This window comes from Lolium rigidum, chromosome 1, assembly GCF_022539505.1.
Source record: "Lolium rigidum isolate FL_2022 chromosome 1, APGP_CSIRO_Lrig_0.1, whole genome shotgun sequence".
NCBI classification, from domain to species: Eukaryota; Viridiplantae; Streptophyta; class Magnoliopsida; order Poales; family Poaceae; genus Lolium; species Lolium rigidum.
The window spans coordinates 18,397,733-18,423,765 of NC_061508.1; the positions used below are offsets into that span (position 1 = coordinate 18,397,733).

The window sequence follows — 26,033 nt, forward strand, 5'->3', positions numbered from 1 at the left end:
CCCGTCGATAAAAGATAAAAGCACAATTTAAGTGCAGGACTCTTAGAGAGAATTCTTTTTCTTTCCCATTAATATTGCAAACCTCTTTCCTGTGTGACATCAGTTTGCCAGCGTCTTGCAAAGCTAAACCTAATTTAGATTACACATAAGTACTTGAAATATTCGAAGGCTGCAGTTGCACATGGCCGTACATCTGGATCAAATTGAAGCCACTTTCAACGTAAATTGATTTCACGCACACCTGTCCAATAAGGACATCTCGAGGCTAATTTGCATTGCTATATATTTGCAAAAAGAACCAGTTACCTTAAAAACCATGTCAGATTTAAAAAATGGTAAAAACCATGTCCGTAGAGCAGATTTAAAAAATGGTTACATACTCAAGTGAATACCCTAGATCCATGAAATACGATAATTTTTACTCTCGTAATCTAATTGTTGTCTCTGATCATATAGCAAGCTCCCATCTTTTAATTTGCAAAGCATGGTGTCTCAACATTATCCGCAACTCAATTCTCCTACAGTGAAATAGAATGTTATTCAAACAGTGACCCAAAAGAACTCCCACATATATTCTGGCCAGAGGCCCCAAATAAGATTGAAAGAAAAGTTCCAATATGTGCGTAACCATTCTGATGAACATACACAGAACACATTATATTCTAAACACAAAAATATTGACCTTGTATGGGCTCGGTTACCACATTGCTGACCATTGCTGAAGCAAAACAAAGGCAACCTGTAGTGAGAATACACTATGTATATTTTCTTAGGAAATAAAACTATCTCCATTAAAAAGATGCCTATACTTGTAAAAGGACTACTTGGACTAATGTTCTGAAGAAAAATATTATTTTCTAAAAAGTAACATGAGTTCGGGAAGACAATAACTGCATTGTGTATGATGAATCCTGTATATGCAAGATAACAGTTAATACCTTGCTGCACAAAAAAAAGATGCAGCTTAACATTAGCAGACCTCATGCCGGAACACGAATGGTTTTGCACATGCAGTCGACTTAAAATGCAGTACACATAGAAGAGTTTTTTTCTTGTCGCTGTTGTATTCCTCAATATGATCTGCAGGTATTATAAGTTTAAAACTTCTTTTCTTGGGGTCAAACTATGCATGAAATTAATCTGCAACCACTAGTGGAAAACAGGCCTTTTGATCCGGGTGGTTAGGGCCTTTTGTCGCGGGCGGCCAGCCGCGACAAGCAAGGCGCGATAAAAGGGAGGCCTTTTATCCCGGGTCGCTTACGACCCGCGACATAAGGTCCACCACGTGGCAGCCGCGGGGCGCGCAGGGCACAGGCCCTTTTGTCGCGGGCGGTATTACCACCCGCGACAAAAGGCCCTCTACGTGGCGCGCGCACAACGCTTCGCTTTAGGGTTTGAGGGGTGCAGCACCCCTCCCCCCCGCCACCGACCGCCCTGTTATTTCATTTTTTTCGTTCGAAAATAAAAGTTGCATATATTTGTACGCTACTAGAAGTTGTACACATTCATTCATTATATATATATATATATAGATCGATCAAACAAATATTGGAAGCAGAAGTCGATTCCCCTTACACATATTCGTAGGTTCCCTACATATATATATACATGGAGCTCACGATCGACAAACGGTACTAACGACCGTCTATTTGGAGGTAGAACAACTATTTGGACTAAACAAGCCTTTGTTGTTTATTACTTCTCTAACCAAAAGTCCCGCCAGTTCCTCCGCGATTCCTAGTGCGTGTTCCTTTGGTTGGAGTCCGTCCCGCATGAAGTCGACCTATATACGAAAAAGAGATGAGTATGACTATATCAGTCTTGATAACGAAATATTGATGATAATAAATAAAGTTGTGAATGTTATTGCTTACGTCGAATTTATTTTTGTTCTGCTTCTCAGTGGTTAACATGCGAATGGACTCGCAAACGTAGTATCCACATAGATTCGTCCCTTGTGGCTGCTGGGGGCACGCTACAGGAGTAAATGTTAGCTTCTTTGCAAACGTAATGTCCTTATGAACATTCTTCAAAGCTTGCCAAGCCCTGCCAGGCAAAAGAATGATTCAATGAGTGGATAATTAATTGATATCTCACGAAAGATAAAGCGCGGCGATGAAGGAAATTACACTTGGAGCAACTTCGCAAGTCCCGGAACCCGTCCGGGCCTCTACTCGATGGGTCTTTTACTTCAACTACTCCCATATCAGGTTGAATGTCTAGTAGAATCCAGTGGAAGCTGCACATGTTATGCATATACGTCAGGAATTACACTTAACATCGAGTAAGAAAAATTGAATGTGCATAAAAGATCATTAAGACTCTCACTCGTAGTTGTAAGGAAACAATATTGAATCACAGAAATATTGCTGCCCCAAAAACCTTAGTAGGTTTCCCCCGTTTCTTCGCGTTTATGCTTCACCGTTTCAACATGTATTTTATCCGGGTCAACAAACCCAACATTGATAATATTATTACTTTTGCATTCACCGATCTTCGATCCGCATAAGAGAACCCATAAGATATAATGAGTATATATATGCAATGAAAACGAACATGAACTGAATGAAAATGAACTTATATGTAGTTAACAACTTACAAGCAATAGCAACTCATGAGAGATTTGTCGAGGGCTTCTAGATTGAATAACTGCCAGAGTTCATTCATCTCAATATGGATCTCCTCCTTTCGGTAGTAATATTCCCATGGTATACTCGCCACGATGTACATTTTGTTCTCCTTGCATGCATCAAGGTACCACTGATGTAAATTCCGCATATGTGTTGGCAGTTTATGCAGCTGCTCTCTCGCTGACCAAGTCGGCCCCGTAGACAAATTTAGGAGCTATATCAGCAAGTGGGTATTGCAGCATCCGATGCGGACAGCAATTCCTCCACGGTAACTGAACAAGCAGCCGCTAGCCTTGCAGCTTCTTCCATATCGATACCACCATGATGTTCCTGGTACAGCTTGGGAACATTAAGCACTTTGAGTGCTGGGATCGATTGTTTGGGCTGAGCACCGAGGAGGGGAACTTCCTTTCTCTTTTTGCCTTTTGTCGTTTGCTTGGCCTTGAGGGGTGCACTTGTTGAACTTGACGTTTTCTCAGCTGCACTTCTAGCTGATGATTTGCTCGTGCCAGCAATGTCCTTCTCCTTAGCCTTTTCATCCTTCTTTTGGTCAATTACCTTCGCAAGAGTGCGTGTATAGTCATCCTTCTTCTCGTGTAACTCATACCGCGATGGTGTGTTCGGAAAACTAGTAGCATATTCTATTTGCTTCTCTCGTGTATGGCTCGGCGCCGGAGGTTTTGGCTTATGGAAATGATCATAGTTGTGTTTCGCAACAGCGGCCGCATTTTCCTCGACAGTAAGATCCCAAGGACGGGGGGGAGGAACCTTTGGTACTTTTGGGAGGGGCGACCTCTTGCGGACAGGACTCTTGAAACGCTTCCGGCTGGGTGCATTCCGAGTCTTAGTGGGCGGAGGCGGCGGCGCCGGAGATGGAGATGGACTACCGATGTCGTGGTCGACGTCGTACCCACGGGGTGATGGTGGCGACATGTGATCAGTAGGAGGAGGTGATGGTGGCCTGCGATCACCTGGAGGAGGTGATGGTGACCCGTCGGGACGACCGGTACTAGGTGCTACCCAGCCCGGCAGCCTGATGTTCTTCTTTTCCCGGAGAATGATTTCTCCCAAGCACCTCTCTCGAGTGTAAGCCCCCCATCACCTCCGGGGATATCGAGCTCCAATGTCTCCCACGACGGGACAACTGAATCCACCCCGACACGAGCATAGCCAGCTGGAATCGGATTGCCATGCCATGTTGCCGGCTCACCTTCCGGTCCAAATGCCGGTAAGACATAGCCGACCGCCACCTTAACGAAACCTTCCCGAACACCTCATGGAGATCACAAGGTGTTTGCTCCTTGATTCCATCCAAGGGGTCGCCAGGACCGGCATCTATCATCATCCGTGTAGGAGGGGCCTCCGAGTCGGCCACGCTCGTTGTCTCGTCGCTGAGATATTTCAGCGGTATTATCCGGCGGGCGCTGTCCTTTTAGTTCATTTATCTCCCGCTCGCTCGCTGCTGAAGCTCCCGCTGCTCGCTGGTCAAGTCGGCGTTGGAACTCGGCCATCCGGTCATTCCGCACCTCCAGCTGGCGTTGTTTAGCTCTCGCTCGGCTTCTATAAGTCTCCGCGTCGGCCGGAAACCCAAGCGACCACGGAACACTAGGGCCGAAGCCTCTTGTTCGTCCTCCCTTCTCAGGATTACCGAGGACAAGCGTCAGCAAGTCTTTCTCTCTATCGGGAGCAAACTTTAGTTTTCCCGCCTTTATATCTGTCGTCACTTCAATCCATTTTTGTCACTTCAATCCATTTTTGCCTGGGTACCCTAACCCTGGTGTCACTTTCAACAATGTTCCCTGTCTTCATGTCATACTCACAGCCATGCGCGAGGAACCAATTTCGAGCCCTTGTGTCCCATCCTTCTCGCGTGGGTTCTGGAGTGATCCCGTTCAGCTCCATCTCAGCCTCTTGTGCATCCCACTTAGGCATGGCTCTTCCGTAGCCCCCTCGCCCCGTATGATGGTGATATTTCTTCTCGCTTGCATTCTTCTTGTTTTTCGTTGACAGGTTCACAGACCTCCTCTCGATTCTTTGTACCTCACAAATTCTTCCCGATTATGCTCCCGCTTCGCTAGGTAGTTCTCGAATAATGGAGGCTTCTTGTCTTTCTTATAATTTTTCCATAACCGGTTCTTATACGCCCGGAAAAGTTCCCCCATCTTCTTAAGAGCCCATTTCTTCACTAGCGCTCGCCGCTTAGCATTCTCGGACTCCGATCCCAAATCCGGCAAAGTGAAATGTGCCATGAGGTCTCCGAAAAGTGTGTCTTTGTACCTATCGGCAACCTGATTTTCGGACACATTCTTCGTCTTGTTCCATTCTCCGACGGTGATCGGGATACGATCTCTAACCACAACTCCGCACCGATTTTTGAACTTCACTCCGACAATCTCGGGTACCACCGGTTGGCCTTCCGGTGATATAGCTTCAATTGTGAAGTGGTCTTTTTTGGTCAACTTCTTTGCCGGGCCTCGTTTCTCTATCTTATCTTCGGAGGCCTAAGAGAATACATATAGAATTGCATTAATGCCTCTATACTAATGCCTCAATACATATGTACATATAGAATTCCATTAATACCTCGTCACCGGAGCCGTCGTCGGCTTCTCCGTCACCGGAGCCGTCGGCTTCTCCGTCACCGGCTCCGTCGGCTTCTCCATCACCGGAGCCGTCGGCTTCTCCATGACCGGAGCCGCGGGCTTCTCCATCACCGGAGTCGGCTCGGTCGGCTTCTGTACCATCGCGGATCATGTCCGCGAATATGTCTTCCTGTTCCAAGTCCCGTTCGAATTGATCCATTGTTTCTGCAAAAGAATTAAATCGATAAGTAAATGTTCAAACACAAACTAAACCCTAACCCTAATCAAACACAAACCAAACCCTAACCCTAATCGGCGACACGTGTTTGCGAGAGGGAGAGGGGTGTCGGCGACGCGTGTTTGCGAGAGGGAGAGGGTCTCGGCGGCGCGTGTTTGCGAGAGGGAGAGGGGTGTCGGCGCGTGTTTGCGAGATGGAGAGTGCGCGTGTTTGCGAGAGGGAGAGGGTGTCGGCGGCGCGTGTTTGCGAGAGGGAGAGGGGTGTCGGCGCGTGTTTGCGAGAGGGAGAGGGCGCGTGTTTGTGAGAGGGAGAGTGCGCGTGTTTGCGAGAGGGAGAGGGTGTCGGCGGCGCGTGTTTGCGAGAGGGATAGGGGTGTCGGCGCGTGTTTGCGAGCGGGAGAGGGCGCGTGTTTGCGAGAGGGGGAGGGTGTCGGCGACGGGTTTTTGCGAGGGGGAGGGAGTCGACGTCGCTTGTTTGCGAGAGGGGTCTCGGCGGGTGTTTGCGAGAGGGGTGTGTTTGCGAGAGGGGTGTCGGCGGTTACAACAAAATTTAAACTACCAATTTGAACTAACTAATTACATTTAACAAAAATAAACTAACTAATTACAACAAAATACTTACAAAATTTAAACTACAAATTTGAACTAACTAATTACAACAAAAATAAACTAACTAATTACAACAAAATACTTACAAAAATAAACTAACTAATTACATACTAAAATGTCTATATACAACAAAATTTAAACTAACTAATTACTACTAATTATCTAACTAATTACTACTAATTACTACTTACAAATATAAACTAACTAATTACTACTAATTATCTAACTAAGAAAAAAAAATTAAAAAAAAAGAGGGCCGGCCGGGGGCGCCGGCGCCGGCGCCTGCGCACATGGCGGTTTGTACCTGCGGAGGGGGCGCGGCGGCGCGGCGGCGGGGCCGGCACGGGCACAGGGCGGCGGCGGGGGGCGCGCGGCACGGCGGCAATCGACGGCGCGCGCGGCAGAGGAAATCGACGGCGGCAGAGGGCGCGCGCGGCAGAGGGAGCTCGAGGAGGCCTACGGCGGCGACGGCGCGGCAGAGGAGATCGACGGCGGCGACGGCGCGGCAGATCGACGGCGGCGATGGCGGCACGGAAAAATCCGGCAGCCTGGCGGCGTGATTTTGGCTAAGTGCTGGCCTCCGGGTGTCGCGGGTGGGGGCTCCGCCCGCGGGGTTAGGTATTTATACCTAACCCCTTTTGTCGCGGGTGGTGGCACGACCCGTGATAAAGGCCCCCTTTATCGCGGGTCGTGCCACCACCCGCGACAAAAGGGGGGTCCTTTTATCGTGGGCCGTGGCTCGACCCGCGACAAAAGGGGGTGGGAGGGGAAGGCGGCCGATCCGCGTGAAGCGCATCCAATGGCTCCGGCCGTTTGAATCCAACGGCCTGGAGCCGTTGGACGCGGATCAGGCCTGCAACCGTTTTTGTTTTTCTGTTTTTTTCTGTTTTTTGTTTTTCTGTTTTTTTTAATAAAAACTATTATTTCAATAACTTTTAAATGGTAACTCAAAAAGAAAAGTTTTATATATGAAAATTGATCAGAAAAATCCAATGAACATGAATATGACATCCATATAACTATTTGCATCTCGCATCATATAAAACGCATCATATCCACTCGTGTCGCGTCCCCGTGCCACGTGTCGCCACCTCTTCCACGTGCCTCGCCCCGCCGACGCCGGCGTGCGACGTGTAGCCACCGCTGACACGTGCCTCGCCCCGCCGACGCCGGCGTGCGACGTGTAGCCACCGCTGACACGTGCCTCACCCCGCCGACGCCGGCGTGCGACGTGTAGCCACCGCTGACACGTGCCATGCCCCGCGTGCGCTATATAGAGCGACGAGTGCGGGCGCAACCACATGTCGCCACCGCCTCCGCTCGTCGAGGGGCGTCCGGTTTCCGTGGCGTTCGAGTGCATCCGAGCGGTAGGTTCACCGCCGAGATACGCGCCGGTGGCTTCCGCCTCACCCTCGGCACGTACAACACGCCGGAAGAGGCGGCGCGCGCTTACGACGCGGCGGCGTGGCGCTTTCGGTGGCCAGGGCACGACATGAACTTCCCGGATGTTGAATCGCTAGAGGAGGCGGAGTTCCTCGCGCCACCGCCGTGCCTCGTCACCGACGAGGACCGTCGCCGGCATCGCCGGGTGCGGCGCAGAGATCGCCATCGCCGAGCGCGACGAGCGGTTGATGCGCCGGTGGAGGGCGCGGTCCCCCGACGCGTTCTTTGCTAACCTTAGGGCACAACGCAGGTCCAACAGGCGCCACCGTCGGGCCGTCGCCGCCTTCGAGCTCGAGAACTCGAATACAACTTGGACCGAAAACGACCCTCGGTGGGATGACCTTTGGACGGAGACAACCTCCGACGACGAGTAGAGACTAGACTAGTAATTTATCTATTTTATTGTAATTTCAATAAAGTCGTTGTCGGTTCTATTAGTTTAAATTTAGTTTATAAAGTCGTTGTCGGTTGTTTTTGTTCAATAAAGTGGTTGACACGAAATTTATTACGATTGAACTGAAATTAAAGTACGGAGCTCAACCGAAAAATAAGATACATGGCCGGATTCGAATGTTGGAGCCATTCAATCATAGTCGTGCCTAGTCCTATACACGTCGCCACTGTAGTCATCAAAGTCGCCGACGTCATCGTCGCTAGCATCGGGGTCGCAGTTGTCGAACCTCGGCGGATGACCACGCGTGGGCTGGGATTGAGGGTAGCGCAGGCGGGGGCGACGATAGGCTAGGACGCTCTGGAGAGTCCGGCCGCGCCACCACATCCGACGGCCGGCCTCGTTGAAGTTCGAAGGAGGCGGGCCGTCCTCCTCGTACCTGGCAACCGCCCTCTCACGCCGATTGATGAAGAAGCTGTCCCAAGTCGGGCTGTAGTCGGGATGCCACCGGGGATTCCTCCGCTGCTCGGGCGTGAGCTCGAAATAGTAGTGGTTCGTGATGGCCATCTCGCGTGGCACACCTACGGGGATAGGAGGGACCGGTACGCCTCCGACGCTCAGCAACCAGCCGGTCGGGACGCGGTAGCCGGGCGGGCAGGGGTAGTTCGAGGCGCAAAGCGCCTCCGCCTCCCGGGGTGTTAGACATACGATGGAAGCCATGGGAGAGAGTGATGAGGTTTGCAGATATGAGAGTCCAAGCCTACATATATATAGTGGAAAAATGGCGGGAATGCGGGAAGAAAATAGGCGGGAACGAAGTGGCGCGCGAAACTTTCATCCCGGGTGGAGGTTCAAACCGCGACAAAAACTGGGGGAGGCTTATCTAGGAGGGCCTTTTGTCACGGTTGGTGGCTGCAACCGCGACTAAAGATGTCGGCAGGATAATAAGGATGTGTCGGTAACCTTTTGTCACGGTTGGTGGCTGCAACCGCGACTAAAGCTGTCGGCAGGATAAGGATGTGTCGGTAACCTTTTGTCACGGTTGGTGGCTGCAACCGCGACTAAAGGTGTCGGCAGGATAAGGACGCGTGGGTGGACGCACCTGCTCGATGAGATAAAGCATGTAGCGCATGACGGCCTCGTCGAAGGAATAAGACAAAGTAGAAGCGGTGCCGTGCCTATAAAAGGAGCATCGATACGCCTTGCCAAGCAGATCAACAAGCCAAGCTACAGTTTCATTCCCATGGATGAAGGAAAGGGTTGGGAAATCTCCCGTGGCGCAGCTTCTCGAAGATGTCTCCTCTAACGAGTGTTGGGGAAAGGGTTCTCATTATTACATAAATGTAGAGATTGTCTTGGGAACTATATATGAAGAATACATTATTACATCGCCATCTAGTGTTGTGATCTTCTACGCCGTAGCCATGGAGAATCTTCATCATTTAGCAAGATGCTTGGGTCAATTTTCACCGTGAAGGGCGGAATTTCTTTAAACTTATTATAATCTTCTGACATGTCCGTCTTGTCATCCACTCCCACGATGTTTCTTTTCCCCGAAAGAACTATGTGGCGCTTTGGCTCCTCGATTGATGTATTCTTTTGTTGATTTCTTTTTCTTGATTTGCTAGACATGTCCTTCACGTAGAAAACTTGAGCCACCTCGCTGGCTAGGACAAAAGGCTCGTCCAGGTACGCAAGATTGTTGGGATCCACTGTTATCATGCCGTACTTATCGTCAATATGTATAGCGCTGAGCTTCACCCATTTGCACCGAAACAAAGGGACCTTAAAAGTGGGACCATAGTCAAGTTCCCATATCTCCTCTATGTATCCATAATATGTGGTGGTCTGCCCATTCTCGTCTCGTTGCATCGAAGCGGACACCGCTGTTTTGGTTGGTGCTCTTTTTATCTTGGTCGATCGTGTAAAATGTATTCCCATTTATCTCGTACCCTTGGAATGTACATATGTTTGAAGATGGTAACCTGGCCAACAAGTACAGCTGCTCCACCGCAGATGGGTCATTAATGAGATGTCTTTGCAACCAACGGCCGAAGGTATTCATGTGTTGACGTGTAATCAAGGACTCGGGCTGGCCCGGGTTTATTTCTCGTAAAACATTCTTATGTTTCTCGATGTACGGAGCCACCAAGCTGGAATTGTATAGAACTGTGTAGTGCGCTTGATTGAAAGAAATCTTGTCCCTCCACACCGTTGCTTTCCTTCCTAGTGTGCCTTTTCCAGTCAGCCTCCCCTCATACCGAGATTCAGGAACACCAATTGGCTTAAGGTCAGGAAGAAAGTCAACACAAAACTCAATGACCTCCTCAGTTCCGTAGCCCTTTGAGATACTTCCTTCCGGCCTAGCTCGGTTATGAACATATTTCTTTAAGACTCCCATGAACCTCTCGAAGGGGAACATATTGTGTAGAAATACAGGACCGAGAATTCTAATCTCTTCAACTAGGTGAACGAGGAGGTGCGTCATAATATTGAAGAAGGATGGTGGGAACAACAACTCGAAGCCGACAAGACATTGGACCACATCTTCCTGTAATCCCGACAAAGTTTCGGATCCATTACCTTCCGAGAAATTGCGTTCGAGAATGCACATATCTTCACAATGGCTAGTCGAACATTTTCCGGTAGAAGTCCCCTCAATGCAATCGGAAGCAATTGTGTCATAAGCACGTGACGAGTCATGGGACTTCGGGTTCTGGAATTTTTTCTCCTTCATATTTACTATCCCCTTTATATTCGACGAGAAACCAGACGGAACCTTGATACTCGAATAGGGCTTCAAAAAAGATCTCCTTCTCTTGTTTGGTAAGAGCATAGCTGGCAGGCCCTACAAACCGCCCTGGATGATTGCCGTTTCGTCCTTTATGAAGTTCCTGGTCCTCCCGTGCTTCTGTTGTATCTTTTGTCTTTCCATACACGCCCAGAAAACCTAGAATATTCACACAAAGATTCTTGGTCAGGTGCATCACGTCGATTGCAGAGCGGACTTCCAGGACTTTCCAATAGTCTAGCTCCCAGAAAATAGATTTCTTCTTCCACATGGGCGCGTGTCCGTCATCGTCTTTCGGAACAGGTCGACTGCCTAGACCCTTTCCAAAGATAACATTTAAATCCTTGACCATGTCAAATATATCAGCACCACTACGGGGACAGGCTTCGGACGGCGGTCAGCCTCGCCATCGAAATGCTTGCCTTTTTTCCTTAAGGGATGCTTGCGCGGAAGGAAACGACGATTGAACGGGTACACAACTTTTCTGCTTTTTCCCAAATATTTACTTTCAGTCTCATCTAAACAGTGTGTGCATGCATTGTATCCTTTGTTCGTCTGTCCTGAAATGTTACTGAGAGCAAGTCAATCATTGATGGTTACGAATAGCAACGCTCGTAGGTCAAATTCTTGCTCCGTGTGCTCATCCCACACACGTACACCTGGTTTGGCCCACAACTCCAAAAGTTCATCGACTAATGGCCTTAGGTACACATCAATGTCGTTGCCCGGTTGCTTTGGGCCTTGGATAAGCAACGGCATCATAATGAACTTCCGCTTCATGCACAACCAAGGAGGAAGGTTGTAGATACATAGAGTCACGGGCCAGGTGCTTGTGACTGCAGCTCTGCTCCCCAAAAGGATTCATGCCATCCGTACTTAGACCAAAGTATAAGTTCCTTGCCTCACCTGCAAAATCCGGAAACTCTCTCCCGATGTTTCTCCACCGCCGACCATCAGCGGGGTGCCTCAACATCGCGTCTTTCTTACGTTCTTCCATGTGCCATCGCAACAACTTGGCATGCTCTTTGTTTCTCGAACAAACGTTTCAACCGTGGTATTATTGGAGCATACCACATCACCTTCGCAGGAACCCTCTTCCTGGGTGGCTCGCCCTCAACATCACCAGGGTCATCTTTTCTGATCTTATACCGCAATGCACCACATATCGGGCATTTATTCAAATTCTCGTACTTCTCACCGCGGTAGAGGATACAGTCATTAATGCATGCATGTATCTTCGCACATCTAATCCTAGAGGGCAGACAAGCTTCTTTGCTTCATATGTACTGACGGGCAATTCATTATTTCTTGGAAACAGACTTCTTTAATATTATCATCAATTTCTCAAATCCCGAGTCAGTCACACCGACCTCTGCCTTCCATTTCAGCAATTCCAATATGCTACCCAGCTTTCTATGCCCATCTTCACAACCTGGGTACAACAATTTGTGGTGGTCCTCTAACATCTTGTCGAACTGCAACCTCTCCTTATCCGTGTCACAGTCTCTTCTTGCATCAGAAATGGCCCGACGAAGATCATCATCAACAGGATCATCCGATGCCCGTTCTTCACCTCCTTCTTCTTCATTGTCGTCCATTGCGGTATCAAAGCATTCAGAGAACATAGATCGGTACTTCTCATCATTATCTTCTTCCTCATCGCCGTCTTCCATCATAACCCCTTCTTCTCCGTGCTTGGTCCAAACATTATAGCTGGACATGAACCCAAACCGAAGCAGGTGGCTCTTAATATCTCTTGAGCAAGAGTAATCCTTCTCGTTCTTACATTTTAGACATGGACAGCACATAAAACCTTGCTTCGACTTGTCGGCCTCGGCCACAAGCAGGAAAGAATTCACGCCCTCTCTGAAAGCGGGAGCACATCGGTTACCGTACATCCATGGATGACTCATCTGCATCATAAGTACAATTATATATGTATCAGATGCAATCACCTTGCTAAAATTAGTATTGTACGGACTATGCATATATATATAGTCGAGAAAATAGTTGCTAACCTTTTTGGATCAAAAAGAGGAGAAATCTTATCAAATAAAACCAAGTGGCATCCCTCTCACAAGCATTCCATCAAACACCTCTTGTGCACATGTAGAAAAAATGAGCTAGCATACACCTCCACCTTCACCACCAAGGAAAAAATGAGGTGGGGGGTGGCTGGCTGCTTCTATATATATAGGGGGGACATTTTGTCGCGGGCCGTATTACGGCCCGCGACAAAAGGGGTGGCCACGTCGCTCCTACCCCTTTTGTCGCGGGTCGTAATACGGCCCGCGACAAAAGGCCGCGACAAAAGCCTCCGCGCGCTCCACATGGTTTCGGGGCGACGTGGCCAGGCCATTTGTCGCGGGTGCAGGCGCGCCCGCGACAAAAGGCTCCCACGGAAGCCCTGTTTTCCACTAGTGAACGATAAGTAATTCTGAAACAACAGAACAAAACAAAAAGCTTAATCCCAATCATAGCTTCATGTTGTGATCGCTTGTCGTATTTATGAAACTTCATTCTGCATTCGCTTAGTTACATACACAAATGATGTCTCGATCAAATCCATGGAACCTGGGACGGATGCAAGCAATTGAATGGTAGATTGATCTTAAAGAAGAAAATAACCTAACCTGCGTTAGGCTCCTTGGTGGGAAATTATATGGAGTGTTTGGCAGGCAATCCAATCACCTTGGTTGGGAAATTATATGGAGTGTTTGGCAGGCAATCCAATCACCTGCATATAGAACAACAAATCAGTAATGTTGGGCTACAAATTAGTTAATAATCTGCAACTTAAGTCTGTCGGGCATAGAATAGATGAATCTGGATTAAATGGAAAACATATACACATCATGAACATGAAACATATGATCGAAAATTCCAGCAGATGTGGCCAAAATTATCAAAAATCTTAAAATACTGTTGAGATCTTCAAAACTAAGAGAATGTATGGGGAGAAGATGAGGTAATGGCAATTACTGGAATCGGCATGGCGGAGCGGAGCCAGCGACAGTCAATACAGGCCCCCAACAGCTCCCTAACCTCATAGTGGTGATACCTCTCCTCGGCATGCACCTTTTCTGTGGGCTGGGCTCTTGATGGTTTCACCCCAAAGTACAACCCGAGCGCGACAAATTCATGGGGAATGAGAGTACCATGGTGAGACAGTGACCTGTTCACCCTAGCCATTAACAGCAGTAGCACGTTCATATATCTGTCAAACAACAAGAGGTCAGTAATGCAGCAAAGGAAGTGAACCACTGAACTGGTCTGTGAGCTGAAATGTCGGAGAAACAAACGTTCTCTTGTCTAGTATAGAGAAAATTGTGAGTTGTGTTAAAAACATAAATCAGATAATTTATTCTATCTGCAATAAAAAACAGAAATATATCTAATCCTGAAAATTAATGCAGATGGTTAGGAACAACCTGTCATCAGACATCACATCTAAATAGTAAAGCCCAAGTCAGGTTACATGATCTTCTATGGGAAAAAAGGTCGCCCATAAGGGTGATTAACCTGGTACGGCTAGGTGTACAACACGGATATGTCGCCTCCTCCAGGAGTAGGTTCTTCATGGTGTGTGCGGCAGCAGGCTCCAGCAGACTCTGCAACAGGATCAACCACCGATTTCAATTGCCACTTGCCAATGCATGTGAACATCTTACAATGAAACTGAATGTCATATTCTTTTATCTGCGCAATCTGGCATGTGAGCATGTGTCCATTCATGCTCCACAGCCGTGATATCGGTGAGGCCGACAAGGAACACACAGTAAACCATTGAAAACGTTGATACCATGGCTCACAGTGTGTAATGGAGTTTCATATGGGCGAGTTCAGATGGTACGGAGTACACCACCTGAAAATTTAGAACCATACGTTGTGGAAACTAAAAAAAAAAGGTGCTCACTGGTAGAAAAACAGGCTTCCGGTGAGCCCCATAAGTCGCGAAGCTATAGGAACCGTGACTAATGGGACCTTTAGTCGCGGTTCGGGAGGCGAACCGCGACCAAAGGCCTGGGCCCAGGGCGCTCGGTGGCCAGCCGGTGCACGTGGGGGGCTTTAGTCGCGGTTGGCCAGGCCAACCGCGACTAAAGGTGCCCGAGGGCCTTTAGTCGCGGTTGGCCAGGCCAACCGGGACTAAAGCCCCCCCCCCCTATATATACCCAGCCAGCAGCCAACACTTAGCCATTTGGAGCCATTCTCTTCACAAACTTCACAAGTGGGTGTTAGGTTTGCTTTTGGTTCCTCTTATGCACATAAGGTGTTTGATGAAATGCCCCAAGAGCATGAAACAAACATGATATGAAGTGTTGGAGCCACACTTGAGCTTTCTCATTTATTTTTTCCTCCTCGATCGCGGTTAGCAACTTGAACCTTTGATGTGTCGTTGATAAAATATGCATGTGTGTGTAGTTCATTGTTTAATTTATATTGTTTGTAGCTAGTTAGTTTAACAAATGCATGATGGTTAATTATATATTTTATATTATAATAATGCGAGATGAATCGACAATGGATGTACGGTAACCGACTCTCCGGCGAGTTCGGTACGGGTTTGAAAGATTTCCTCGTAGTGGCTAATGCGAACAAGCGGGGGGTTTTGTTATCTATCCATGTGTTAACTGTAAGAATCGAAGGGTTACTCTTCCTCAAGAGATGTTCACATGCACCTGCTTCGGCACGGTTTCATGCCAAGCTATAATTGTTGGACCAAGCATGGAGAAAGAGGGGTTATAATGGAAGAAGATGAAGAAGGGGATGATTTCATCGATGAAAGCTATCTTGCTCATTTCGCTGATACTTTCATGGAGGATGCTGAAGGTGAAGGGGAAGGTGAAGGGGAAGGTGAAGAAGAGGCACGTGATGATCCCGTTGATGATCTTGGTCGGACCATTGCTGATGCACGGAGACGCTGCGAAACTGAAAAAGAGAGGGGGAATTTGGATCGCATGTTAGAGGATCACAGGAAGGCGCTGTACCCCGGATGCGATGATGGTCTGAAAAAGCTGGGCTGCACACTGGATTTGCTGAAATGGAAGGCACAGGCAGGTGTAGCTGACTCGGCATTTGAAAACTTGCTGAAAATGTTGAAGAATATGTTTCCAAAGAATAACGAGTTGCCCACCACTACGTACGAAGCAAAGAAGGTTGTCTGCCCTCTAGGTTTAGAGGTTCTGAAGATACATGCATGCATCAATGATCGCATCCTCTACCGCGGTGAATACGAGAATTTGAATGAATGCCCGGTATGCACTCGCATTGCGTTATAAGATCGGAGGCGATGACCCCGGTGACGATGTTGAGGGCCGGAAACCCGGGAAGAGGGTTCCCGCCAAGGTGATGTGGTATGCTCCTATAATACCACGGTTGAAACGTCTGTTCAGGAACAAAGAGCATGCCAAGTTGTTGCGATGGCACAAAGAGGACCGTAAGTCGGACGGGGAGTTGAGACACCCCGCAGATGGAACGCAATGGAGAAAGATTGACAGAGAGTTCAAAGATTTTGCAGCTGACGCAAGGAACATAAGATTTGGTCTAAGTACGGATGGCATGAATCCTTTTGGCGAGCAGAGCTCCAGCCATAGTACCTGGCCCGTGACTCTATGCATCTACAACCTTCCTCCTTGGTTGTGCATGAAGCGGAAGTTCATTATGATGCCAGTGCTCATCCAAGGTCCGAAACAACCCGGCAACGACATCGATGTGTACCTAAGGCCATTAGTTGACGAACTTTTACAGCTGTGGGGCAGACCTGGTGTCCGTGTGTGGGATGAGCACAAAGAAGAGGAATTTGACCTACGAGCGTTGCTTTTCGTAACCATCAACGATTGGCCTGCTCTTAGTAACCTTTCGGGACTATCAAATAAGGGATACAATGCATGCACGCACCGCTTACATGAGACCGAAAGTGTACATTTGCCAAATTGTAAGAAGAACGTGTACCTTGGGCATCGTCGATTTCTTCCGAAAGGTCATCCAGTAAGAAAGAAAGGCAAGCATTACAACGGCAAGGCAGATCACCGGCCGAAGCCTGCGGAACACACTGGTGCTGAGGTATTTGATATGGTCAAGGATTTGAAAGTCATCTTTGGAAAGGGTCCTGGCGGACAATCAGTTCCGAAGGGAGCTGACGGGCACGTAGCCATGTGGAAGAAGAAATCTATATTCTGGGAGCTAGAATATTGGAAAGTCCTAGAAGTCCGCTCTGCAATCGACGTGATGCACGTTACGAAGAATATTTGCGTGAACATCCTAAGCTTCTTGGGCGTGTATGGGAAGTCAAATGATACAAAGGAAGCACGGCAGGACCGAGCAAAGTTTGAAAGACCACGATGACCGGCATCCGGAACGGTTTCAAGGTCGTGCCAGCTACGCTCCGACCAAAGAAGAGAAGGTCATCTTTTTTGAATGCCCGAGCAGTATGAAGGTCCCGTCGGGATTCTCGTCCAATATAAAGGGAATAATAAACATGGCGGAGAAAAAGTTCCAAAACCCGAAGTCTCACGACCGCCACGTGATTATGACGCAATTGCTTCCGATTGCTTTGAGGGGCTCCTGCCGGAAAATGTTCGAGTAGCCATTGTGAAGCTATGTGCATTCCTCAATGCAATCTCTCGGAAGGTAATCAATCCGGAAGTTCTACCACGGTTACAGAACGATGTGATCCAATGTCTTGTCGGTTTCGAGTTGGTGTTCCCGCCATCCTTCTTCAATATTATGACGCACCTCCTGGTTCACCTAGTCGATGAGATTTCCATTCTCGGTCCTGTATTTCTACACAATATGTTCCCCTTCGAGAGGTTCATGGGAATATTAAAGAAATATGTTCGTAACCGTGCTAGGCCGGAAGGAAGCATCGCCAAGGGCTATGGAAATGAGGAGGTAATTGAGTTCCGTGTTGACTTTGTTCCCGACCTTAAGCCGATTGGTCTTCCTCAATCGCGGCACGAGGGGAGACTAAGTGGAAAAGGCACGATCGGAAGGAAATCAATGATATGTATGGATGGCCATTCTCCGACCGAAGCACACCACACAGTTCGACCAATTCCAGCTTGGTGGCTCCGTACTTTGAGAAACACAAGAATATTTTACGCTCGGACAACCCCGAGAAGCTCGAATCCTGGATTAGGAAGGCCCACATGGAGACTTTCGGCGGTTGGTTGAGAAAACATTTAATGAGTGACGATCATGTTGTAGATCAGCTGTACATGTTGGCCAAGACACCATCTTCGACTATAACGACTTTCCAAGGGTACGAGATAAATGGGAATACATTTTACACGATCGCCCAAGATAAAAAGAGCACCAACCAAAACAGTGGTGTCCGCTTTGATGCAGCAGCCGAGAATGGGCAAAAGGTCACATATTATGGTTACATAGAGGAGATATGGGAACTTGACTATGGACCCTCCTTTAGGGTCCCTTTGTTCCGGTGCAAATGGTTCAAGCTAACAGGAGGTGGGGTAAAGGTGGACCAGCAATACGGAATGACAATGGTGGATTTCAACAATCTTGGTTACCTTGACGAACCATTCGTCCTAGCGAAAGATGTCGCTCAGGTTTTCTATGTGAAGGACATGAGTAGCAAACCGAGGAAACGGAAAGATAAGAAAACGATCGAGTACATCATGCGATGATCCAAAGCGCCACATTGTTCTTTCGGGGAAAAAACATCGTGGGAGTGGAGGACAAGACAGACATGTTAGAAGATTATAATATGTTTGCTGAAATTCCGCCCTTCAAAGTGAACACCGACCCAAGCATTAAGTTAAATGATGAGGATGCTCCATGGATACGGCACAATCGTAAGCAAGCAGGGACACAAGGGAAGAAATGATGTGTAATAATTTATTGTACCAAACTTTGTTGAATGAATCATGTGAATTATATTACCCGTGATGTGTTTGGTGTCCATTTTCGAATGATTCAATTGACTCGAGATAGCACTGATGATACATGAAATTTGGAGTGACTAAGTCATACTCCTGCATACATGAAATTTGGAGTGACTAAGTCATACTCCTGCATACAAGAAATTTGGAGTGACTAAGTCATACTCCTGCATACATGAAATTTGGAGTGATTTAGTCATACTCCTGCCTAGGCGTATAATATGCATACTCGTAGTCTTCATAGCCGCCGCCGTTGTACTGGTAGTCGTCGCCTTCTAAGTTGCCAGCGTCGTCGTTGCTGATGTCGTCGCTGTCGTCGGGCGGCGCTCGTGGCTCGAACTGAAGGTAGCGCAGGCGGGGGATATCGCCGGCCGTGATGTAGTCCATGACGCTCTGCAGAGTCCGGCCGTACCACCATTTTTTTTTGAATTTTTTGATATATTATTTGTATTTTTAAGATTTTGAATTGAATTAGTTTTATTTTTATGAATTTTTTGATATATTATATGTATTTTAAACATTTTGAATTGAATTAGTTTTATTTTTCTGATTTTTTTGATATATAATTTGTATTTTTAATATTTTGAATTGAATTAGTTTTATTTTTCATATTTAGAAAACGAAATAATTTCGAAAAAGGCCTTTAGTCGCGGTTGGCCTGGCCAACCGCGACTAAAGGTCGTTTTCCGCGGGAACCGCAAATGTGGCGAAAAATGGGCTTTAGTCGCGGTTGGGGTCACCGTGTCCCCAACCGCGACTAAAGCCCATTTGGTATAAAAACTCGCGCCCTCGCCCGCGCACTTCATCTTCTTCGCAGTACTCGTCGCCTCTTGGCCTCTTCGCGCCGAAGGCCTGCCGCCGTGTCGCCCTCGCCCTCGACAATGCCGCCCGCCGTCGCCCCGTCGCCCGCCGCCCTGTCATCGTCCTCGCGCGCCCCGGCCGCCCCGTCCTTCCTCGCCGTACGTCGTCACCGCCCCGCCCCGGCCCACGCGCGCCGCCCCCTCTCGCCCACGCCGCCGCCACAGTACTATCACCGCCGGCCGCTATCACCGGCCGCCCTCGCCCACCGCGCGCGCGCCTGCTTTGAACGACGCGCGCCGCCGCCTCGCTCGCCCGCCCTCAACGGCGCCGCCTCGCTCGCCCACGCGCGCGCGGCCGGCCGTGCTGTGTACAGAGAGATGAGGGAGATCGAGACGAAGGGGCCGTGGCTGGCGCCGGCCCCTTTTTTTTGTTTTTTTTGTTTTTATTAATTATCTCACAATTTGTTAATTTAAATTGTACACTAAAATTTGACTTAAAAAAAGATTGTGTAAAGAAAACTAAAATTTGACTTAAAAAAATTAAAATTGACTTAAAAAAGATTGTGTAAAAAAACTAAAATTTTACTTAAAAAAGATTGTGTAAAAAAAACTAACCACCGCGCGTATACGGAGGGGGCAGCGAGCCCCTCGTCGCCCCGTCCGTATACGAGCGGTGTTTTTTTGGGTCGAGAGGGGCGGCACCACCACCGCCTTTTCGCCACCGCCGCCCTTTCGCCACCGCCCTTTCGTCACCGACCCCGCGTGTATACGGAGGGGGCGGCGAGGCCCTCGCCTCCCCCTCCTTATACGCGCCGGCCGCCGGTGTTCGCGGCGAGGGGCGGCGCCACCGCCACCGCCGCCCCCTTTCGCCACCGCCACCGCGCGCCCACCTTCCGCCGCCCCCTTTCGCCACCGCGTCCCCGCATATATGCATGTGTTGTGTCTCGACTCCGACTCCGCGCGCACCCCTTCCTCGCCCCCTCCTTTTGCCACCGCCCTTTCGCCACCGCCACCGCCCCCCTTCTTCACTTAATTAATTTGTTTTGACTACATGTTTTCAGGACTGACATATGGCGGACGATAGAGCTGACCCGATTCTGGCCAACTATGATCCGGACGCTGAAGACCATATGTTCGGCATCATAAAAGGCGATATTCTATATGTGCCGACCGGAGAAGAAGAAGATGATATCTCTTTTTATCTGAACCTGGACGGTGAAGATGAAGGGCGCCGTCAGCAAGATGATGCCGAAGAAACGTCGATAAACGACGATCTTCAATTGGAAGTAGCAACCACCTCCGGCGCCGAGGTATATATATATACATATTGAGCGTCTGGTGATACAAACTAACTGATTTGAATAAATGTGTGTGTACTAACGCGCGCGACTCTCTTTCCTATTTTAGCCCTCGGCCGGATCGTCGAAAAAATCGAGTACGTCGTCAAAGCGTGGCGCAACCAAGACGATGAAACCAAACGAAACATGCACCATCGAGGTTGTCGATGAAGAAACCGGCAGAGCCGCTGGAGCCCAGCAAGAACGCCACCAAGTTTATCAGCCAATGCGGAGCCGTTGTTAGAGACAACGTCTCGATCACCGTCCAGGAGTGGAATGAGCCAAAGAAGGCACGTCTTGGTTTCACTTTTGTCGCTAAGAGAACAAAAAAAGATTGCTTCAACAAGCTTATGGAACATTTCGTTCTACCTCCGGAATACCGCAAATACGATGAGGCGGGTAACAAGATTCAGGAAAACAAGGAGAGGTGCAAGCTAGTCAAACAGTTCGCTCTTTCTAAGATGGCCAACGCATTCCGGAAATACAAGCAAAATCTAGCCCATGACTTTGTCAAGCAGGGCAAGACTCCGGATTTCAAAGGACAATATGAGAAACCGCAACATGATTGGCCAGAATTTGTGAAGCAAAAGAAATCGGAGCAGTTCCTTGAAATATCGAAAAAAAATAAGGAGAATGCGGCCAAGAAGGAGTACAATCATATTATGGGGCCAGGAGGGTATCGCTTTTGGCAGCCTAAGTGGGAGAAGATGGAGAACGAGCTGAGGGCGCGAGGAATCCATCCGAGTACGGAGGGATGGGACCCAAGGGCCAAAAGCTGGTGGTACGGGCATGGGGGATCGCCGAACCCGGAGACGGGGGAGTGTGTTTATCGGGGCAAAATAATTACACCCACCCAAAAGCTTATTGAGGCAATGAGGGATGCTCAAGAGGGGAGGATCAAGTTCAACGGAGAGAACGACGCCACGACAAAAGCCCTCGGGAATCCCGAACACGGAGGACGTGTACGAGGCATGGGGCCCATTCCGTGGAAAGTAGGGTTCCCCCGAACGATGACCCGTACGGTTACGAAGCCGTAAGAGAAAGATGGATCGGGATGCGGATGTTGTGGCGAAGTTGGTAACGGAAATGGATGTGATGAAGAAAACCGTGAGTGTACTAGTCGCCGAAAGAGATGCAGCTCGGGCGCAGCATGAAGATCATCCAATGGATCTCGGAAGCCAGCAGCGGAGAAGAAGCAGCGTGGCTTCCACGGAGGCCTCACCGGCTGGTGCACCGACGATCGAAATTACCGCACCGGAGCCTCGGTGGTCGAAATTACTGCACCGGAGCCTCCTCGCTACCCCGTGGATGATATAAAGGAGATGAAAGCATGTCATCTGTATTATCCTATCGGGAACATGTCCATGAAGGTAGCCATCGGCGGTGCTTTACCACTGGAGCACTCCACCACAACAACCCCATTCAAGATGGCTATGCTCGTGTCACGGTGGAGGAGATAGTCAAAGGGTTTGAGGACCTGGACATTGACATTGCTACACCTGAAGGGGTGAAAAGACTTGGAGATGTCAAGTGCCAGTTCATTCTATGGCAGAAGAAATTTATCAAGTTTCCAGGCGAGGCGCCAACAAGTCCACCCCCCTACGGTGGTGGTGGTGGCGGTGGCGGTGGCGGTGACGGTGGCGGTGGTGGTGGTGGTGCTTCACCTACACCTCCTTCACGTCAGCCGACGCCGCCCCCCAATTCACCTCCGGCGGGTAAGCAGACGCCGCCCCCCAGTCCTCGTCCGGCGGGTGATCGGCAGACACCGCCCCCAATCCACCTCCGGCGAAGAAGCGAAGTAGTCCCGGGTTATTAACCCGGACCCTTATGTACCTAGAACCACAAAGATACCAGAGCCATCACCGAAGCCTCTCATCCCGAGGCCTTGGGAACTTAGTGTCGAGGAAAATGCAGCGGCCGTGGCTGCTCGGCATGAGAAATGGAAGGAGGAGTGCAAGAAGAAAAGAGAGGGCGAGCCCAAGCCAGTATTTTCCGACAAGCAAAAGCGAGTGGGCTAAGTCATTTTTGAACACACCGTCCCAAGCCGCGAAGCATCCGCACGACGACTATTTACGTGAACTTCGTAGGCAAGCACTCGCGTTCAAGAGGAACCAAGAGTTGGCGGAGAAGAAAGCCTTGGAGGAGGCCGAGACAAAATTAGAAAGGGGGAAAGAAGTTGCCCAGCTCGGGGAACAAAGTAAACAATCGATCGCCCCGCTCATAGTGCAAGCCGCCGGTCCGGATGCCCCCGATATCATAGCAGCTGCGGCAGCACATGGATTGACCGTAACGAGTGCCGGAGAACAAGCGGCCGACTTAGGTATCACTCTTCGTGCACTCGTTAGGCCTTGATGAGGCGCCAATGAAGGACGTAGTATTTACATATGTGAAGAATGGCCCTCTCGTCGAGCCTGCGCGGAAGAGGATCTACCTCGACAAATGAAAGGTCCGCTAAATTGGTACAAGGGTTACATAAAACTTAAAAACGCCAAAGACTATATTTATGCGGAAGTTAGATATGAGCATCACTTCAAACATTACTATGTACAAATTCATCCGAGTGAATTGTTCCAGCTTTTCAATCTGCGCGATCTCGACAAATCTATCATCGGTTGCTACGTTACGTAAGTGATTTATTAATTTCTACCCCATCTCGTTCATTGCCTGCACTATATATATATATATATATATATATATATATATATATATATATATATATATATATATATATATATCTACGTTCCGTAAGTGATTTATTAATTTCTACCCCATCTCGTTCATTGCCCGCACTATATATATATATATATATATATATATATATATATATATATATATATATATATATATTGTCCTAACTATCTTGTTGTGTACGCTATTATGCAGAATGAAGAAGCGGGAAATGCGAATAAGGAACATCCATGATATTGGGTTCATTGACCCACAAATCGTTAATTCATATGTGTTAGAACACCACCCCGCCGACGTGGAGGAAGACTCGTGGCGGTTTCTTAGAAAACAGGAACTCAAAAGTGATATTCTATTTCCTTACCATTTTGGGTGAGTGTTTCTGTCTTGAGCACATTCTCTTTTGTTTACTCCATGCATGGTATGTGGCTAATCGATGAGTTATGCATGATTGTGCATGTATCGTGTCCGCAGGTTCCACTTGGATTCTTATGGTAATTCAATTTCACACCTCCTCAGTTCTCGTCCACGACTCTCTGAATATGGATACGACGCTTTGGGCCGACATGAGAAAAATGATGCAAAAGTAATTATTTTCATTCATTTGCGCTCTATATCGATCGGCCTATTTCGTTCATCATTTCCTAATATCAAGTAACTAATTAATAACTCTCTTGTTCATTTAATTTTCTTTGCCTCGTAGGGTTTGGAGACGGTTCGTAGATACCAAGGTCGGTGAATTCAAAAAAGAGCTACATTTTAAAATGGCAGTGCGGACGGCGGGGATATTCAGCCACCGGGGACCAATCTATGTGGATACTATGTTTGTGAGAGGATCCGGAGATACTGCAATGAGCGGGACCGAAGTGTGAGAAGCACATCATGAGGAATAACCTCCGGAAGACGCTTAGTCCGAAGCTCGCTTCCGACCACTTCAAGAGGAACTAGCTGGATGGTTGGCGAGGGAAGTCATCGATCCTAGAGGAGAACACCATTACGATGACGTAGAACTTCATATGCACTAAATTATGGATGGAAACTTGTTCAAAATTGTATATGGTCATCCGATATTGAATATATATTGTATATTCCTCTTGAATTCTTTTTGGTTCTAATTTCAAATTTGTTTGAAATTGTACATTCATATGCATGTATGTAGTGCCGTAGAATATGTGAAACTCCTTCAAAATTAAAACCCAAAAGAAATAAAACAATACAAATTAAAAAGAAACCAGATTTAGGGGGAGGGGGCTAAACCCTAAACCCTGCGGAGGCCTTTAGTCGCGGTTGGCCGGAAGAACCGCGACTAAAGGTCCTCCGCTCCCAGCGCTCGCCTGCGGCCCACGTGGACGGGCCTTTAGTCGCGGTTCGTAAGGAACCGCGACTAAAGGGGGGTGCCTTTAGTCGCGCTACTTTGGTCGCGGTTACGCAACCGCGACTAATGGCAGTTGCGAACCGCGACCAAAGCCCCTTTTTCCACCAGTGGCTATGGTAGTTCTGTATATCCCAGGATTAGCTTATGCAAAGGTAAGGTCAGAAACACGTATAGTTCTTGCACTGATACATGTTTTCATCGGGATATATATGCTTCTTTAGAGTAGCTAGCTTTAGATGAATCTATGATGATGAATTGTTGAAATGTGTAGATGAGTACATATGCGACCACCACACACTGTTCAGACTTCAGAGTAGCTAGCTAATCGAATTGAGCAAAAACAAAAAATCCCTTGAAACAGAGTAGCCTTGTAGGTTCAATTCCAAATGGTTTAGTTCATTTTGAATAAAACAATCAGAAAAGAAAACAACGTAAGACAGGGAGAGTAAATGATTTTAAGGGTAACAGACGATTGTGAAATTCAGTATCTATTCCTTTCAAAGAAGAGTACGATAAGACATGACATGGTAAATTGACTTCCCATTGATAATTAAGCACTATTTTTTTTTGTAGAACAAATAATACTAACAGTACGTCTCTGCAATCCAGGATCTGAATCAGAATTTCCGAGTGTAAGGTCTGGGGTATAAAGCAGGGAATTTTCTTTCACTGACACATCTCTATGAGAATGACACATTCTGTTTTTAAAAATAACATCGACAATTCCAACTTAAAATCTCTGAGGACATGAAAATAAAGAGGTAACCTACTACTATTTTTACACCATATAACTAATTGTGCCTCTTATACATGTGCAACATCAAGCTAGCTCTGCATATCCTTGGTTATATAGAACATTTATACCAAGAAAGAAGCATACCTGGATATCATGATAATATAAGCTACCTCCACCACCTCACCAAGAAAACCTTTAAAAAATAATGATTGGTTTTCCTTCTCTAATACTTAGCTGTATGGATTATTAGCATGAGCAACAAATAAAAAATTAGTAAGAATACATAATACTACACACATGTGTCGGTCAAGTCTAATGTACGTTTTTTTTGTTTAGATGATTTATAGAAGTCATGTCCTGCAACACAACATAATATGACATCCTCTTCCTCATAAAAAAGGCCTTTTTTGCAATTCTCATAAAAAAGCCTTGAAAATCAAAGTATGCATCACATCCATAGAACAAATATTTGATTGGCACCAAGGTAAATAACCAAAGGAAAAAACATGTCATGGC

At 47.7% G+C, this 26,033-nt stretch overlaps 1 protein-coding gene across 3 annotated transcripts; it reads right to left on the reverse strand.

Moving 5' to 3' along the window:
• Positions 1–262: 262 nt before the first annotated feature.
• On the reverse strand, positions 263–25,740 carry LOC124685007. 3 transcript variants are annotated; one of them, XR_006997254.1, is made up of 4 exons: positions 14,206–14,451; positions 13,666–13,900; positions 13,317–13,420; positions 263–518 (listed from the first exon to the last, which is right to left on the reverse strand). XR_006997254.1 is itself a non-coding variant. In XM_047219276.1 (3 exons), exons 1-3 carry the CDS (start codon positions 14,262–14,264, stop codon positions 13,388–13,390), a joined length of 327 nt encoding a protein of 108 aa, XP_047075232.1. In that variant the 5' UTR covers positions 14,265–14,451; the 3' UTR covers positions 13,299–13,387. The 3 variants fall into 3 exon arrangements, 1 of the variants encoding a protein (XP_047075232.1); XR_006997255.1 differs by lacking the exon at positions 263–518 and adding an exon at positions 25,662–25,740 and having other exon boundaries at positions 13,299–13,420; positions 14,206–14,294; XM_047219276.1 differs by lacking the exon at positions 263–518 and having other exon boundaries at positions 13,299–13,420.
• Between the last annotated feature and the right edge of the window lie 293 nt (positions 25,741–26,033).